This window comes from Clupea harengus, chromosome 8 (assembly GCF_900700415.2).
Source record: "Clupea harengus chromosome 8, Ch_v2.0.2, whole genome shotgun sequence".
NCBI classification, from domain to species: domain Eukaryota; kingdom Metazoa; phylum Chordata; class Actinopteri; order Clupeiformes; family Clupeidae; genus Clupea; species Clupea harengus.
The window spans coordinates 14,175,487-14,195,630 of NC_045159.1; the positions used below are offsets into that span (position 1 = coordinate 14,175,487).

The 20,144-nt window shown below is 41.7% G+C and overlaps 1 protein-coding gene across 1 annotated transcript; it reads left to right on the forward strand.

Moving 5' to 3' along the window:
- Window positions 1-875: 875 nt before the first annotated feature.
- On the forward strand, window positions 876-17,729 carry msna (moesin a). The gene is made up of 14 exons (XM_012822982.3): window positions 876-1,170; window positions 8,273-8,356; window positions 9,682-9,777; window positions 10,208-10,330; window positions 10,846-10,997; window positions 11,268-11,351; window positions 11,603-11,749; window positions 12,217-12,313; window positions 12,441-12,604; window positions 13,010-13,140; window positions 13,326-13,486; window positions 14,536-14,628; window positions 15,568-15,801; window positions 16,237-17,729. Exons 1-14 carry the CDS (start codon window positions 1,159-1,161, stop codon window positions 16,399-16,401), a joined length of 1,743 nt encoding a protein of 580 aa, XP_012678436.1. The 5' UTR covers window positions 876-1,158; the 3' UTR covers window positions 16,402-17,729.
- The last annotated feature ends 2,415 nt before the right edge of the window (window positions 17,730-20,144 follow it).

Consider the following 20,144-nt stretch of genomic DNA (forward strand, 5'->3'; position numbering starts at 1 on the left):
AACACGCCACTTGGGTGTAACTTACTATGCCTCTAGTGGCGTGGAAGAAGTATTTGTAAATTTGAGTGAGTGATTTGAGGGTCTGTTTGGAATACAATCATGGAGATGAGGACATTTTAGCTTGAAGTTAGAGTGTTAGTTCACCCCCAGCTCTGAGCCTAACTCCACAAACTGCATAATTTAGAAAATGCTAAAAAGTGCTCCCTAAAGTAGATAAGTCCCAAACTTATTTAAGCAATTTAAATATCTTAAACAGGCTACATGCTGGTTCTGAAATCCTGCCAGAGGCCAGTTGCTCATGGTCCTCTTTGTTGGAGAGGGCATGTCACACGTGGGTCTCCCACTTTCTCATTTTTACTTTTCTTTCACCAAAGCTTTCATCTAGTGGCCATGATACTACACTACACAATAAGTTGGCCAATTTAATAGATTTAATTCTTTAAAACCTAACAGTGAATCAGGCTATTTAGACCATGTAGACATTTTGGGCCATTTCCACACACACATACATCACATCACTTGCTACTTGCTCTTTTTATGTTTTGTTTAATGATTTATGTTTACTGTAATGAAATCCTATCCACTGGATAATGTGTCTGGATCATTTGTCTTTAATTTAATCAGGGCTGTTTTTGGTGTGTGATGTTACATTTAAGTTGAGCTACTTTATTGGCTTTTTGGATTAAATATGTTGAGTATTCAATTGCATTTCTCAGAATTGGCTATTACGTCAGGTCAGGAATTCTGTGGGATATCCCCTCTGCACGTCTCCATCCAGAGGAATTCGTGACGGGCCGCTCACGTTCTGTCTGAGTTTGACAAAGGCATAACGGGCCATTGACAATACAGGCGGAGTCTGCGGGATACCCGCTCTACTATGTCTCCAGCGGTCTGGGTGTGGTTTTCAAACTCAGTTCCGTTAGCAGGAAATCAAGCTCTGGGCTAGCGTTACCACTTCAGCGTGAAACAAAGCATAGCAAAAATCGAAATTTTGGGCTAGTTCGGTCTGGGGAGGGTTTAAGTTCCCACTTTTAGGTGGTGATAGTCGACTTTTTCTGCTTCTAGTCATCCGATGGGAAAAAGTTTATATTTTTGTTGACTCCATTGTATCTCCTCAGTTGCTGACATCAGTGAGCAGAACCAGAAAAGACTGACAAAATGCCGAAGACCGTAAGTATAAAAATGTTTCTGGAAAGCAGTTTAATGGTTTTGTCAGTTAAACCTGAGTTTTATTGTTTATCTCTAAAATCGTCATATTGATGTGGTTAAGCCGGGAGCCCGTAGATTTTTGATGCGCGAGGCAGACCGTCCTTCGAACTTTTTGATTAAAGTTCTGAAATAGGCCTGGCAAACCAGAATTTTCATAGGCTACAATGAAACACATTCTGACTACGTGTCATTTTATAGAACCTAGTACATTTTCTTATTTTTATTGTAATACTAATTGCATATTTATAACAGGGTCTATGTTGTTGTTAAATACGTATTTAATGAGTTTTTATGTTGCCTTTCTCTTTGCCAGAGTTGCGGGTAACAATGCAGGCCTTTTCTTATTTCCGTTTTAGCAATGTATCCTTAGGGCTATCATAATCTGGGAAAGTAGAATGCTTGTTTTGTGAGCCTAAAACCGTTACTCAGTGACAAGCTAAGCGGCTATGAGAACTCCCCTATCTCAAATGTGATTGGCTCACTATAGTAAAGTTGAACGAGATGAGTCAAGGCGGCTACAGTCTGTTCTTGGTTTGCGAATGGCGGACAATCTGGCTTTCATAAGAGCAAGCCTGTCTTTCATCGTTTACTAATCTGGCATAACGAGATTTAAATGTGCTTAATGAATTAGGCTTAACTTCTAGCTTTCCACTTGCTTACTACAAGTGATACACCGGAAGGAATTTATTGCGCAGCACCGGGCAATTTTACAATTGTGATAGCTGAATTAGCAGTGGGAATCTGGGTACTCTCGCGTGTGCGCGCACAGGAGCACAGCCAACACACAATCTCTCGAGCGGTGATATCTGCCCTGTCCACTTTAATTAATATGTTTCATATGAATTCTGATAGGACTATTGGAGCATCCGCTCATCACTTGTAGAAGAGGCCTGTTTAGTTTTGGTCTAAACAGGGCAAGTCAGCTCATTTTCAGTGGCTTGTAATGGCAGAGCAGGGCCAAGTCTTAGAAATCTCTTTTCCATCTTTTATGTAACATCCCTTCATGTTGATAAGAGGATGGCATATTTCTTCCTTATTCCGACTAGGCTCCTGGTGAGCGTGTTTTGTATGCACAAGCAGGATTTGTAAATCAGGTACAGGAAATGAGTCGGCCTACAGGCCTGATCTAGTCTAATGTGGTCTTGTGCCAAGGTCACTGGGACCCATTGTCAGATGCTGAAGTTTTTATGTCACTCTGAAAAGCTATTTATGATTTTGACCCTTTGTGAATGTGCCTTATGTCATGTAACAGCACAACTGATGGACACCAAGTGATTTTCACGAGACATGACACATTTGAGCAAATGAAACCTACTGACAATAAAATAAAGTATGCTTAAATAGCAAAAAAATAGGTATTTTTTCTGTGCATAAGTTGTACATTTAGCATTTAGACAGTACTCTCTTTTATGAAACACACACTAACTCCTTTTACCCCCCCCCTTTCTCTCACACACACGAATACTTGAAAACCCCAAAAATAACAAAAGTGCAGTATACCCTGGAATTTTGCCAACATAGCAAAAACGTCTCTGTCTGTCAACTATTTTACTTATCCACATGAATACATTTCGATTGAGTAACTTTGTATTTACAACACTGTGTTTTTTAAAGAGAGAGAGAGAAAGAAAGACAGACAGACTGAGTGTGTGGAGCCCATAGACCCTGGAACAAAGTAGCGGGTTAAAAGTAACCGCTCCTATTAAACATTCTAATTTTACAAGCAGATGTTTAGGAACGCTTATATCTTGGCAAGGAAAGCATCTTAAAAGACACCAGGCAGTAAGTGGTATTGTAGCTGTCATGTATGGGGTCACACATAGGGCTTAAGCAAAGCCCTTGGCTCAGCTCCCATTTGGTTGGTTGCCGCCATTTCTCAAGAAGCTGTAATTTAGTGACTCAAGATTTCTGAGCTGACGTCAGTTCCTCCCAGGCGCCATTTCCTGGCTCTCTGCTCGGCTGACACTGCCTCTTAAAGCCTTATTTGGAGTTGCAGAGTCTCGGAGAGACTGCCGGCGCCCCTTCCTTTTACCAACGTCCTTTACCCATACTCCCCTTCTGTTAGCTCTGTCAGCCTTCTCTCTCCCACGCTGGGAGCCAAATCAAAAGACCCCCCCCCCCCTCAGCCTCACACCTCACTTTCTCTCGTTTACCATAGTCATCAAATAACTCCCTTAAGCATAGGCCTCAAGGCCTAAAACATCCATTCAAATTCAGCAGCTGGTAAATTAGCAGCTTGATAGCCTGTGGTAAAATTAATAGTTTGCATCGAATAGTTTGTGTTAAGCCATGTCAAATATATCAGCAAGATCTTTATGTAAAGTTAGAGGGAAAAAAATGTTGGTCTGGAATATGTTCTTGTCATCGGGATGATGTAGATGTCTTTCTTTGTGAGAATAAGCACACACAATTACCTGTTTAGTCAACAGGTAATGATTACATTGCGAACATGAAAAAGAGCATGCAAGGGAAAGTAATGTTTGTAAGCGGGGGTGGGGGGTGGGGGGCGGGTAAGGATTAAGCGAGGTAAAGCCACCAGCGGCTCAGACACTTCAGACTTTAGCTGTTTGTAATAAACTCCAGCCAGAGGTGGTACCAGGAGAGAGGGAGAAAGCAATCCACTGTTAGTAACAGGTTTTGTTGCTAAATGGAGGACAACTGCCTCATCAACTTAAAATGCATCTTCCCACCTGTAAACTGAGAAGCTGTGAGTCCTCCCCTCCCTCCTCTCTCTCTCTCTTTGTCTCTCTCCCTCTGTCTTTGTGGAATGGAATTGAAAAAAGAATGCATGCATATATGTATGGTTTTAAATGTGTATGTTAGCATTGCATGTTAGTATTCGTGAACTTGCTTTATGTCTTTTGGTGTCTAACAGTAGTGTCTACTTTCACTCCCATATTAATCTGCTGTGTCAGCTACTACTGAGATTTGAACTGCTGATGTTGAAATGCTCGTCACCACATCAAGAAAGTATTAAGCGTAGCTGTATATTTTGTGCATATGCATGCACCTACACACTAATAATATGCTCATAATATAGAATTGAGGGAAGCAATCGAAATCACATACATTAAATGTGCATTTCTGCGAAGCCTTAGAACGTAATCATCACAGACCTAAAAGAAAACGCCTCAGTAATCTAGAATACATGCCTTATAAATATAAGACTGTGAAAAGAATGCCTGCAAATCTGAACTTAACTTACTTTCTGTCCATTTTTTTCTTTTAGCGCCTGAATGTTTATGTTCATAGTCAATTGATTTTCACTAATCCTGATTTCTGGGGGAAAAGGGAATTTGTGTGGCTGCTACAGTGTCCAACACAGTGATAGAAAAACAGCTTTTCAGACTATGAAAAAGCAAACAAATCTCACATTTTCGCACACGAACCCAATCAGACCTTGCTAAAAGAGTATTGTATTTATAACCAAACACCATGGCATTCTTCAGAAGGCTTCATTAAAGCTATCAGGTATGCTCTCAATTTCTCTTTCCCTTGTGACTGCTTGAGGAGTTTGTCCTGACACCCCTAATGATATAGAGCATGTGCTCTGTGGGAAAGCAGGGAATATTTTAAGCGGCTGATTGGACCAAGCACTTAAGATGTGGAGAGGTCTATTTTGAGGGCGGTGGAGAGGTTGTGCCTGGGAAGAGCAGGCCCAGGTATAGATACCGCCCTTAGACTCATTGTTCTGTGGTACCCATCTAATTAATAGCCACTCAGAGGACACAGACATGGTGCTGGTGGAGTGAAGAGGGGCAATTTATCAGTAATCATTGTTTGAATTATCTTCCATGTGCTCATATAATTGAATTGCTTTTGTTTATGAAGTACATGAAGTAGCAGTAGGATACTGCATTTCTCATGCTAACAAAGCATATTTGTCTCTCTGTGTGTGTGTGTGTGCTTTAGAGAGAGATTGAGAGTCAGACACGGAAAGACCAAAATGTATGACAGGAACTGTAATCTGGGTCATGGTATACTTGATGATCTCTCAGTTTAATTGTGGTTTGAAGGCAAGGTATCAACCGTTTGCTGGTTTCCAGCCCGACAGTTTGATGCTGTCACCGCTCTTGAGAATGTGATAGATCACAACTAAGCAAGTCTGTTCTGCATCCAACATTTGTATGAGCAGATATGCTGTAACTAGTCAGTAACTTCCTTAGGATATGTCTTATTTAACAGAATTGAACAGTGCTTGGGGCTAGAAGAGAAATGTCAGCAAAGTGATTCATTCAGCAAATGAAAACTTCCTTTGAAGTATATGGCTACAAAATACATGACATAGAATGCGTGTGCCTGCAGTGTTAACCACTGTGTGAAGTATGTGCTTCTGTTCCCTACTGAAGCAGTCTTATGGACAGGGTGGACCCTCTGATGCTTACGCACTAGAGTACACAGATGACACGGTGAAAATTCACACTATCATGTTTATCAAGATATCTTGTATACGTGGTAGACATCCACTGGGCACACCCACAGATGCAAGAGTTTTACCGTAACGATACATTTTTACATATTTTGAAATTCGGTTTAAGAGATGTTGACGGCCGGGTTTAAAGAGGAAAGGTGAGGTTTAGTGTTTAAGGAATTGAAATGGAAACAGCCCCGTCATCCTCTGAGGCCCTGGAGCTGCAGTCGAGGGCTGAGCAATTGTTCTTAAAATAGAAATGGCAAAACACACGCGTTCAGCGCTTGAGGGACACACCCTTATAGACAGAACTGTGCATTCTTGGTTCCTTTTTCATGCCGCCATGAACTATTTTTACCCCGAAGAGTCACTTTTTTAACCCGCTCTCTGACGGATTGCCAGAAGGCCAAATGAAGCAGATACAATGTTACAGGTTTCAATGATGATTTGTTAGAAAAGGGCTTTGAAGAAGAGGAATGAGAGAAATGGGTGTTGTGGAAAAAAAAGTATCAGGGCTTGGAAACAGAAATGGAAAAAACTGCTTCTCTGGCTGGCTCAACACAGACAACTGATCTTTTCTAGGGAAATACGTAATAGTGCTGTCCGTCCAAAAATCTGATGCAAGCCTGTTGAAATAGCGTTAGTCAGGATGGCCAAAGCCCATTATGAATCACCTACTGCACTGGAGTGGATCCCAGAAAGTCTGTTACACATTATGAAGCTTTAGTGTAGATCCTTGCTGATGTGTCATGTAAACTGTGTCAATTTGTTCAAATGCAGATAACTTTATTAGGCATGGATTCTAGTCTCCAGCCTCTGGTCTCTTGACATTTCAGGATATTTGATATTGTATAAGTAGCTAATTTGGTGGCAGCATAGCCGTGACATACATTTAATTAAACTCGACATTTAATTAGATTCGAAAATGAGAGGGAGAAAGTAAAATAGAGCCTTTCTCTATAAGGCTTAAAAATCATTTAAAATCTGACTGGGCCTTAGGAAGGCCAACCAACGGATTGAAAAGGGGGAAGAGGTGAGAAGAGAGGGAGATGTGATGACAAAGAGAAGGGGGTGGAGGAGGAGAAAGAGAAATAGGGAAACAGGGAGAGAAGGAGAGAAAGAGAGAGAGAGAGCGCGACAGAGAGGCCCTGCTTACACAAAGGGGAAAGAACGCGGGCGCTAATCAGCATCACAGCTGGTGAATAAAGCACTGCATTGTGGTTCCAACAGGAGGGGGGGGCCTCTGCCCGGCTCAGCTATTTACTGCCCCCTCCTCACACTCACACACACACACACACACACACACACACACACACACACACACACAAACAAACACAAGCACACACAACACACATACAAAATGGAGAGTGCAGCATGGTCAAGTACAATACAAGGCAAATATACAATGTGCATACAAAAATACTCACATAATTAGATTGTGGACTTAAATTGTATATGCACACACATAAATACACACACACAAGTTCTTCGATGATAAGGCAGATAATGCAGTGCAGGAGTAAGTAAGAGTTGTGTTAAAACTATAGGCTGCCGCTCTAAAATGGCTTCTTGTTTGCTCTGATAGAATGAGTGGTGCATGGCTTACAGGATGTCAGCTCAAAAGAGGCAGTCTGACGAGGTCGAAAGGATGTGGCAACTTCCTGTAGTAAGAGAGAGAGAGAGACAGAGTGAGGGGGAGAGAGAGAAATCACAGGAACTCTGAAGTATAGCTACAATAGTCATGAATTGATTTTGCTTCACAGTCTTTCAGGGTTAACAGCAGTGCTATTGTTTGTAGTGGCATGTTCTCCATAATATATTTTGGTTCCTTATTTGTTTGATCCCCCCCCACAACTCAATCTATCTTTCCCTACCTTCTCCCTAAAGCAAACACTAGCATAGTGCTAGTATGGTCCCTCTGTCCAGGATTTCGTTGTGTTTCCTTCAATTGTTTTATCTCTTAACCCAAGTTCCACAGCATAATCAATCATCCTCCCCTCGTGGCTGAGTGTACCAGGCTCTCCAAACCTCCCACGCCTTTTACACTTTCCATTGGAACCCCTTTAACCCTGTGTGTTTGTTACCACTAGAGGATTGACATTTGCACTGCAAAATGGATGAACATTCGATTGACGCACAGATATATAATAGTGCATAGGGGGTATGGTAAACTGAATTTGTAGCCAAGGTGACAAAAGTAATTTAGGCAAAATTTCAAAGGGTCAACAGTCACAGCACCTGTGGGGGCGAACAATGCTGCAGTAGGGACAACAGCCTCAACAGCATGCTTAATCTCTATGGCAACTCAATCCCAGCAACAAGCCTAAATGAGCTTGAACTAAAAAGTTCAGAACTGCATTCTTTTACATCTCTTTTCTCCTCTTTTACATCTTTCACAACGAGGGTATCTCCCTTCGGACATGGCCAACATATTTAGCCAGCTGTAAACAAGGTTTGTTAGCTACCAACACAGCTAAAAACATGAACTAGCTTGATGACTGTTGTCATGCCAACAAGCTTGAATATACCGCAAGCTTTCTCAGTCTTTGACGAGAAGTTTTAAAATCATAGAAAAAAAAGAAAGAATGCTTTTTTTGTGGTGTTTGTTTGCTGTTTAAATCTCTCACGTATCCTCCTGTTCTTCTCCAACAGATCAGCGTGCGTGTGACCACAATGGATGCGGAGCTGGAGTTTGCCATTCAGCCAAACACCACAGGCAAACAGCTCTTTGATCAGGTGTCTTTTAACTCTATTTTTACACAGATTAACTTATGAGAGCCATTCTCTCCTGCAATTAGGTGGTCATTATCACTGGGGATTTGTGTGTGGGTGTGGATGTGTGTGGGTGTGTGTGGGGGTGTGTTCACATGACTGCACCAAAAAGCGAGGAAGACATGAGGAGTAATTAGGCTGCCACTGTTATTATCATTGTTGTCTGTGTGTATATTCATGTGTTTGGTATGTCGAGGGTTTACCAGGATTCAGCTCTGAAGCCATGCTCACAGTGTCATATGCTGGAGAAACTGGCTATTTCCCCACTCCCCATGAAATGGCCACTTAGCTAATCAAGTCTCCTATGTCAGAAGAGGGCATATCATGCTCTTAACTTTTTCTCTCTCTTTTCTCCTATTCTGTTTTTTCTCTCTTGCTTTGAAAAGTATATACATTCTACAGTATCCATAGCTCACTATAGCTGAATAATGCTTTAATGGTCTAATAGCTAAAATGGCGTAATTCAAAATGTAAAAGTTAGTTATTCAGCCCTTACCTCTTTCAAAACTAGACAAAAGATCCCCATCTTCTGTACACCTTGACACAATGACAGAAAAGCTGAACCACATCATTTTGTAAAGTAGCATCAGACACAAAGGTAAATGTACCTGAACACGTGTCTGGGGGCCACCTCACGCCCATCAGTGACGTGGCTGAAAGATTCTCCACTTATGAGTAGGGTTGGTGAAGAAATGATGGAGGAAGGGAGCAGAAAAGCACTTTGCAAACCTGAACCACTGCTGGGAGGAAACACACAATAATTAGTTCACCCCTGCTGTCAGATTGAATTTGAAGCGATACGTGATGAAAGGGACATGGAGAAAAGGGCTTGCCACTCTAGGATGCCACTCACAGAGGAGAGGTGTCTCACCATGTGTTATGTACTGGTGTGAAGTCCTGTATCTGAACTTGGCCAAGTCAATAATAATCATGATAGGGTTTTACATTGTGTGATTACTCACATGGCCGTGACCCTTCAATAGGACATGACAAAATTAAAAGAGACAAGTGGTCCACAACCACAATTCTAATTGCCTAATTATTCTTCTTGACATAACACATTGCACAGGATTGAGCATCGGTTTTCATGATAAGGCTAAGATGGCAAAGATGACAATTTGATCACGCCATTCCTCTAATAATATTCCACTCAAACGCAACCTAACTGCAACCAGTGCTGCTCCTTAAAGGTTGCACTTGCCTGTATACAACTTGTGTATGTTACTTAAAGGTCGTATATGCTTATATGTTTGTTTAATGTCTGTGTCTGTGGTTTATGCCTGTTTTAGGTGGTGAAGACAATTGGTCTGCGAGAGGTGTGGTTTTTTGGGCTGCAGTATCAGGACACCAAGGGCTTTTCAACCTGGCTGAAGCTTAACAAGAAGGTGAGGAAGCGTTCTACTGAAACCGTTAAACGCGCACATGAGTCAGGGTTGTCACAGTCCATTTGGAGTATAATAAAAATCTGGGAAACGTCTCAGATTAAAATTTAATATCTTTGTCAGGTTTCACCACAACATGTTTTACTGCCATATTGCTGACATTCCAGTTTCACATCAAAGCGCATGTGTAAACTGTCTTATTAGGAGTTACTGTACTCCTTTATTTGAGCAGGGGGTTGATTTCATTAAATCTGGGTGGATCCTCAGCAGTGGTCACATTAATCAAAACAAGCAATCATCTTGGAGAGGGCTAATGCAGGCTTCACATTACTCTTTCACTTTGGAAGACAGATGTTACAGGCATCAAGGCTGAGGGCTATGTGAAGATTCAACATTGCTAACGCTGTTCTGTCACGTAACCCCCAACCTCTAGGTGACGGCCCAGGACGTGCGGAAGGAGAGCCCGTTGCTGTTCAAATTTCGGGCCAAGTTTTTCCCTGAGGATGTCTCTGAAGAGCTCATCCAGGAGGCCACCCAAAGACTTTTCTTTTTGCAGGTGTGTTTTAGCTGCTGTTATATATATATATACACATATATATCTAAGATTATATATAAGATTATTTTATATTATTATATATATAAGATTATATTATATATATATATATATAAGATTTATTAATGTTGTAACCAAAGAGCTGTATAGAGTACTGTCAATGTCAGCAAGGACAATGAATATGCTATACGTTTAGTTTGTGGTGTACCGTGGATTTGTCAAAATCTTGCAAGATCTTGTTTTTTTGTTAACTAAAGTTTTCTACTTAAACAAATTGAAAAGATATTCCCATACTTACTTTTTAGAGACCATGCCATTTTGTTTTCGGTGTGATTAGTTATGGGGAACTGTGTATTTTGGAGGTGTGGCTAGAAGGTAGCTGTCTTTTGTTTCCTGGGTGTGGTGTGGTGTGCTGTTGGGGTGGAGTTGGCAGAGGTCGTGTAAATGTTGTGGTCGCTGTAGCGAAACAGTCGGGTCGAGTTTGTGTGGCGCTGATAAGACTGTGCACCGTCCCCCAGGTCAAAGAGGCCATCCTGAATGATGACATCTATTGCCCACCAGAAACAGCTGTGCTGCTGGCCTCCTACGCTGTGCAGGCCAAATATGCCGACTATAACAAAGACGCTCACTCTACAGGATATCTGTCTGGGGACAAACTGCTCCCACAGAGGTGTGTGTGCACAGACTGCAGACATTTATTTTGGATTAATAATTGACAGTTAGCATGCAGGAATGTATAAATGGACTTTTTACTGTTATATGAAACACCTAGGCATGCTACTGTATCTTACATGCTACCACATATCATTTACACACATTCATCACATTCGGGTTATTTCACATGATGCAAGTCAAGTATATTTGGTGCCTAATGTAATGCCAGGTGAGTAAATAGTTCACATGTAAAAACAGTAAGGAAAATATGATATGATTTTTGCAGGGTGCTGGAGCAACACAAATTGAACAAGGAACAGTGGGAGGAGAGGATTCAGGTTTGGCATGAAGAACACAAGGGCATGCTCAGGTAAAAACACTCACACACACACACACACACACACACACACACACACACACACACACACACACACACACACACACACACAGACACACACACGTTTTAAGATGTGGGCTGACTGGAGTCGGTGCTGAAGTCAGGAAAAAATGGTGCAGGAGATGGTGGCTTTCTTATAAAAATATAAGGTTACTACTAGGTTATGTGAGTTCTTTGAGTTTAATATTTTGTGGTGAGGTACGCTCTGCATCTGTGTCACGCAGAGAGGATGCCATGATGGAGTATCTGAAGATCGCCCAGGATCTGGAGATGTACGGCGTGAACTACTTCAGCATTAAGAACAAGAAGGGCTCCGAGCTGTGGCTGGGTGTGGACGCCCTGGGCCTGAACATTTATGAGCAGAATGACAAGTGAGCCTATTTAACACTCTACCACACCCTTTTTCCTTAAAGCCCCTTCTAAGTTTGTCTGTATGGCTGAACATTCTTCAAGGACTTTTTCTGTGTTCCTGGAAAACACTATGTCATCCCTAAAAAGGTTTTATTTATTATTTATTTATTATTTATGCATTTATTATTTGTATCTATTTGCTTCTCTTCAACCAGAAGCTTTAATGGTTTGGGAGCATGTGGAACAATACAGTTCCCCCCCCCCCCCCCAGAGGCTTCTTTTAATAACACTTTAAACAAGTTTGGAATACGCCATTTTATCACAGTAAAATTGAACCGCAAATCTCTGATGTTGAGTTGAAACAGTTGAGCAGTTCTTTCCCATTATTCCCTTTCGCTCTCTCCAGTGGTCTCCCATGATTCCACAGTGCAGTCACGTACAGCAGAGGAAGTGCTTGACCCCCTTGTGTTTGTGTTTCCCTCTGCAGGATGACGCCCAAAATCGGATTCCCATGGAGTGAGATCAGGAACATTTCCTTCAACGACAAGAAGTTTGTCATCAAACCCATTGACAAGAAAGCGCCGGTATGTGCAGTCCCAAGATGACAGCAGTCTGTCTGTTTACATTCAATGTCACTGGCTGCTGATAATTTGTCTCAGTATGTATCGGTGTATACTTCATTCTGGCCTTCCTGTCACTGTCTGTGTGCAGGACTTTGTTTTCTATGCGCCACGCCTGCGCATCAACAAGCGCATCCTGGCTCTGTGTATGGGCAACCATGAGCTGTACATGCGCAGGCGCAAACCCGACACCATTGAGGTGCAGCAGATGAAGGCTCAGGCCAGGGAGGAGAAGAATCACAAGAAGATGGAAAGGTGTGTGTGTGTGTGTGTGTGTGTGTGTGTGTGTGTGTGTGTGTGTGTGTGTGTGTGTGTGTGTGTGGCATACACTTTTAGCATGGGTACCCATAACCATAACCCTCAGAGTTTGTGTAGGTTTGGCGACATGGATGTGTGTATTAATGTGGCTTAATCATGGCCGCCTCGCCAGTAGAATGACCAGAGGTGTGTCTGCTGTTTGTGTGTGTGTGTGTGTGTGTGTGTAGCCTACGCTTTTAGCATGGGTACCCATAACCTTAACCCTCAGAGTTTGTGTAGGTGTGGCGACATGGATGTGTGTATTAATGTGGCTTAATGGTGTCTGATGTTTGTGGAGAGCTATTATCCTGCATTAGAGGACTCATCCCTGTCCTTGTAACCCCACCCCACCTCCACCCTCAGGGCATTATTGGAGAATGAGAAGAAGAAGAGAGAGCAGGCTGAAAAGGAAAAGGAAAAGATTGAGAAGGAGAAGGAGGAGCTAATGGATCGACTGAAACAGATTGAAGAGCAGACAAAGAAAGCTCAGCAAGGTACGAGAGGACAGGCATGCATTCTCTGTTGGATTAGTTCTACACAGTACAGCTGTACACTTTGTATAATTTTGGATAAATGAAAACTCTCTCTCTCTCTCTTTCTCTCTCTCTCTCTTTGTGTGTGTGTGTGTGTGTGTGTGTGTGTGTGTGTGTGTGTGTGTGTGTGTGCCTCTACACTGCAGAGCTGGAGGAGCAGACCAAGCGGGCCCTGGAGCTGGAGCAGGAACGTAAGCGCGCCCAGGAGGAGGCCGAGCGCCTGGAGAAGGACAAGAGGTCAGCCGAGGAGGCCAGAACAACGCTGCTGCAGCAGGCAGAGAACCAGATGAAGAACCAGGAACACCTGGTGAGCCTCCATGCGAGAGACACACACACACACACACACACACACACACAAACACATGCAGAGAACACATACACAGACATACATACAGACACACACACACAGACACACACACACACACACACAAACACATGCAGAGAACACATACACACACAGAACACATATACACACAAAGCCACCTACACACACACACAAACACATATACACACAAAGCCACCTACATAACACAAAGCCACCTACACACACAAACACATGCAGAGAACACATATACACACAAAGCCACCTACACACACATGCAGAACACATATACACACACACCACACACACACACATGCATAAAGTTGTCACTGAAGAGATAAACAAACAAGGTCTAGTTATTACAGTGGAGTCTAATCTTCTTTACTGTAAAGACTGAATGACGGCTATAACCTTCAGGGATTATAGAAAAACCTTCTACTTTCTCAGAGGAAGATATAGTCAGACTTAAAACATGAATTATATGTAATGTAGGCCTTTAAAGTTTGGTTCTTAAAATCTGTCTAGACAGTAATATTGGTTGTCATCATAGGTCCCTAAAAGGTAAAGAATGTACAAAGCTGGAAGGGTGACCAGACCAGAAAAAGTCATTCTCTGGGTTCACAGGGCTTGAAGTGAAACAAAAAAGGACACATGTATTCTTATCTCACGAAGTCTGGTTAACGCTTTGAGTTGCTGGAACATTGTTGAAACAAAATACACCATATAACTTGAGACTCCAGAGACAGCTATGGACTAATTATGAGTGAGCTGTGTGGAAGTGAAGGCATACATACACACACATACACACGCGCGCGCACACACACATAAATACATACATACACACATACACACAGAGCCACTATCTAAAACAGGACATTTTTTGAAAATGCAATGCTTTACTGCTGAAATAGTAACATTAAGTGTGCTGTGTCTGAGATATCTAATTGTGCGTGTGTGTGTGTGTGCGTGTGCGTGTGTGTGTGTGTGTGTGTGTGTGTGTGTGTGTGTGTGTGTGTGTGTGTGTGTGTCTTTAGGCTACCGAGCTGGCAGAGCTCACCTCTAAGATCTCTTTGCTGGAGGACGCCAAGCAGAAGAAGGAGGACGAGGCAACAGAATGGCAAACGAAGGTGGGAGCACACATATTGTTTCATTTCTGCAGTGTTTTTACAGGAAGTGATCTCCTGTGATTTGGGAACCTTTTTGAAATGTTTTAGACTTCATTACATGTACCCTTAAGAGATGGCTTTTGTAAAGAAAACACCATATAGCGGTGTGCTTGACTGGAAGGGACGTTTTTAAATGTGTGGGTCTGGGTAGTGTGCACACTTTTCGTAGGTGTTTGTGCTTATTTAATGGAAATTCTGATTATTCATCTCATTCTGTGGCTTTCTCTGTTGCCCTTGATGAGACGGGCATCCAGACATACTGCTGGGGCATCAGAGTGTATCAGCGAGACTCTGGCTGACAGACTGTGTGTGTCTGTGTGCAGAGCGGAGCAAGTTTAGTCTACATTGGCAATGTCTCCCCAACTTCCATTAGTCTACCACTAGAAGATGGAGTTTGATGCCAGGCACATGGCAGCACCAGAGCCTCCCCTCACACACACACACATACACACCAACCTGACCCTTACCACACACTGGTTTGAAATTTAGCTGAGCGTCTTAATCAGTGGCTCACCCCTCCACCCGCCCCCCACAAAAAATAGAATAGCCCTTCTGAGGTGTGTGCTTTGCCATGGGAGGTGTCAACTTTTCTTGAATAGACAAGTAATTTTGTTTTTTTTGGGTTCCTCTTCTTTTTTTTAAGTAATCAGAAGGTTGCTAGTTCGATTCCCTGTCGAAGTGTCCTTGAGCAAGACACTGAACCCCTAATTGCTCCTGATGTGCAGTGTGCCATCAGTGTAAATGTAAAAATGTGTATACATCCTTGTAAGTCGCTTTGGATAAAAGCGTCTGCTAAATGACTAAATGTAAATGTAAATGCATTTTCATGTCTGCAGCCACTATGCACTTTCCTGCCTGTCGTTGAGCCCCTATTCTTCTTCTTCACTGCGTCCTCTGTAGGCCACCATGGTACAGGAGGACCTTGAGAAGACCAAAGAGGAGCTGCGGAATAAGGTGTTGACGGCTCACGTGCAGGAGACGGTGCAGCCGGAGGACGAGCACGATGAAAACAACGACGAGGAGAACAACGAGGCCAGCGCCGAGTTCAGCGACGCCGCCCTGTACATGGACCGCAGCGAGGAGGAGCGCATGACGGAGGCCGAGAAGAACGAGAAAATGCAGAAGCACCTTCTGGTGAGGGAGTGCACCGACACACACACACACACACACACACACACACACACACACACACACACACACACACATACACACACACACCATACATACAGTGTATGCATATCATGATCAGTTCACATTTAACAGACTCACAAATGGTTTGAATTAAATCAACCCACACACACACACACACACACACACACATACACACACACACCATACATACAGTGTATGCATATCATGATCAGTTCACATTTAACAGACTCACAAATGGTTTGAATTAAATCAACCCACGCATGCATATCATAATCAATTCACATTTATTTAAACGCTGATGCTTGAACGACAGACCTCACCAACACACACATACACAATGCATTCATGCTTGTGCAGTTGCACAAGTACATGTTCAGACATGCGACACTCATTAACTGGTATTTTCTTCCCCCACAGGCCCTGAGCTCAGAGTTGGCTAACGCCCGTGATGAGACCAAGAAGACGGCGAACGACATGATCCACGCAGAGAACGTCAAAGCGGGGCGCGACAAGTACAAGACCCTGAGGCAGATCCGCTCCGGCAACACCAAGCAGCGCATCGACGAGTTTGAATGCATGTGATCGCCTTCAGTGGCCTACAGGGGGCACACTTGCCTATTTACTCACCCTGACCCCACTCACCTGCGGACTGCAATTTTACCCCCTCAACTCAGCTCCCTTACGTTTAGGACTGCGTTTCAAAGCACAACACATACAAACACCATTCAAAGAAAAGAGAGAGAAATGATCCGTGTATTGAGAAGAAGTGAATGTGATTTGATTTTTTTTTTGTTTTTTTAAAGGAATATTGAACACTGCTTTTAAGATAAGGGAGACAACTTAGCTTGCAATTTTTTTCAGTGTTTTTTTTCTCTCCATTATGTTAATTCCTTGCAAACGGTTCGGAGGTGCGATGTGCAGAAGGGAAAAGGAGTGCTTTTAAGCTTTCATTCCCCTGCAAGAGGGAATGATTCCAAACCTGATTATTTTTTTCTGTTCAGTTCAGGGCTCGGAATACGCTACCAGATGGACATCTTAAAAAAAAAAAAAAAAAAAAAAAAAACTTTTTGGGGAATTTCAAGTGCCAAGTTTCATTCAAATGCCAAAAAAACATGTAGACATGTGATTGATTGCTTGTTGAATATGCACAGGCATGTCACTTGATCAGAGAACCATTTTCTGACCTATTTGGTCTGTAAATTTGCACGCAGACTTTGAAATTAAAGGGCAGTAAAGCACTCAACTGAGCATCTTGCCACCACTCTTTATTTACTCTAGAAGTCATCCGCTGCAAGCAGGTCTGTAAATGTGAGGTTTCTGATAAGAAATCATATACCGGAAAACAAAGCAATCATCAAACTGTATTTTGATTCATTTTTCTAGTTGTAATGTATTTTGAAGCTTTCAAAGATGAAGAACCATTTTGTGTGGTATTATACTATTTTTTGAAAGCCCCTGCAGTATTATCATGTGAGATCCACCTGAATTTATGCTCAGAGATGGATCTGCACCATTCTCTACCTATAGTTTGTGGGTGATTTTTCTCAAAAAGCATATTTGCTGTGGCACATAGCCTGGCCAAGTAGGGGTTAAAGTACCATAAGTAGGAGTTTTTTCTTTTTTTATGTTGCAAAATATCTTTGATGTGTGGCCTTTTGCCACATTTGATTAAGGCCTGTCCGAATTTATTTCATTCTTATTGGACTATATGAGATGAATTGTCATTGCAATGTTTCAGACGGATAACTCTTCACTGTAAGATCATATTTGCTCCTTTTAAAAAATAAGATGGGTGGATGCAGACTTTCTGAATTCATCACCAGACAGTGCCTTGTCCTCAGCAAAACATAAATGGTGGCTGCTTCATAAGTCTTTATTTCAATTGTCAATAAAAAATTCAGTTTAAAATTTTTGATATTGAGATATGTAATTTTTTTTTTGTCTTTGTCCACAAGAGGGGGGTGGTACTAACACCATCCAAGTGATGAGGGGTCTTGAGGACAAATGTGTGAGAGATGTTAGACCATGGTGGCTTGCTGTTATGAATGCTTTCATGAATTAAGCCTACAGTAGAACTACATTTACATTTAGTCATTTAGCAGACGCTTTTGTCCAAAGCGACGTACAAGGGAGAGAAGCGATGCAATTGTTTGCAACACAAGATCCTTCTTTAACTTGCTTTAACAGTTTTAGGTGGAATAACTTCTCCCATTGTGACTTTAGATTATGTGATTGTCTTTCATGAATAGGATTAAATATCTTCCCCAAAAGATATGCTTCAAAATGACACCCCTCCATTAGGGCTGGGCGGTATGACGGTATATACCGTGCAACGGTAGAAATGTGTCTACCGGGAGAGATTTGGCCATACCGTTTCAACCTCGGTATACTGTTATTTTGAAATCCAATCGATTTATTTTTAGATAATGACCTCCGAACTATACTTCATCCCTCTTATTATACAGTAACTCGCCAAAACAATAGACATTCCTCCAAAAATACCTCGTTTTGTGATTTCTGCAGAGAAATAAAATAGAACTCTAAAGTTTCAGGTGTTGCGTAGCAACCCATTACTTCCCGTTACGTTAAATGACCGGACTACTTGCGGAATGATGAAAGATGGTCAGCGGTCATTACATTTTCGCAGCAGTGAAAATAAAGAAATTACAGACCTGCGTACGTTGGGGTGGCCCATTCAAATCAACGGAACTTTTTTGAACATTCTGAAGAGCCGTATAATACGATACCCAGTACAATTTTTAAGCACATAACCTGCAAGGACTGTCATGCCTACTTGTTGAGTAATCCTCGACTGTTGGGCAAGATTCAATATACTGAAAAATATGGACTGAAAAGTGTCTAGTGTAGGCATTTATTTTTCAGTATTTCAAAGTGAATGAGCTGTGAGAGCACAAAAACAGTGAGCGTCTAGCAGCGATTATCATATACATGTATGTATGTAAACGGCGATTACGGCCAAACCACAGGATTCTAAGTAATATGGAGACAAAACTTTTTTTGGTACTCCACGTAGATCATAAACCCTTGAATATAAAAACGACTCAGTGAAATCGGTGGAGAAATATAAACGCTATCTATAGTGCTTTTTATCCAGAAAAACTGCAGCTCCATCATTTACTTGCGTCTGTTTACAGACCAGTCATCACCTCGTCATCACGTTAGCACGTCGCAGCAACGGGCTGAGGCGGTCAATGGAGCGTCTATGTATATATGTCTATGTGTAATGGCCAACTTCTGTATTTTTTTATTTTAATATGTGGCCATATAAAGAAAATATTTCATCATTATTGCGTTAACATATGGACACACATTGAAAAGAAAGTTTTAACACTTGAGTTATCTTCTGAAAGTACATTAAAGAACCACTGAAACATAAGCACTGGACTAAATGCCACAGAAAGATTTTTCCTTTTTTTTTTTTTTTTTTACACTTTGCTTTTATTTTACTATTTAAAGATTCAATGGATACTGGCCACTATTGCTTAGGCCACTAGCCTATTGAGGCATTATTGTTTCTGCACCTTAGTGTTCTTAAGGGTCAATAAATAAATGTCTGTGGACACATTTCGCTACCGCTGAAGTGTCCTCTTTTTCAAAAACCCAAATCTGGTCACCCTACGTATAATAAACCATGATATATACCGTAACCGTGATATAAAATTACAAATACCGGGATAGAAGATTTTGGTCATATCGCCCACCCCTACCCTCCATAAGACAGAACTGAATGAAAATGATTCTTACGCTATTCAATTCTGAAGAAGAATGTGCAAAGATGCCTCTGTACTAAATTTAATGAAGTCTATCTATATCAGTCCCTGTAGAAGGTTGATGAGGCTAAATTCAGTACACCACGACTTGTATTTGATGCGATGATTTCATCCAGATACTTGGATCATGAAACTGCTGTTTTTGATCATTAATAGTTCATTTTAACTGGAATATTTTTAATATTTATCCTGACTAAATATCTGTGTAATACATTATGCTGTAGAATAATTCATTATTTCACAAAGTTTGCAAAGATATGTGTTCTTGGCTAGTATATAAGGGATTTAGTATAACCTTGTAACTAGATGCAATCTCAATCAAATGTACTTAGAATGGCATGCCATAGTGGAGGACTATGATTTTTAAAGCTCTCAGTCAAATGTTCCTCACATTTCTCCTCTTACACCTGGACTCTACTAAGGTTTGCTTCGATAGGATAGGATAGCTTCGAACTGGAGGTAGAGTGAGAGACAAGCATCCGCCTTATCAAGATAGCCTTACACTTAGAGAGTGAAAGGCATGATGGATGGCTA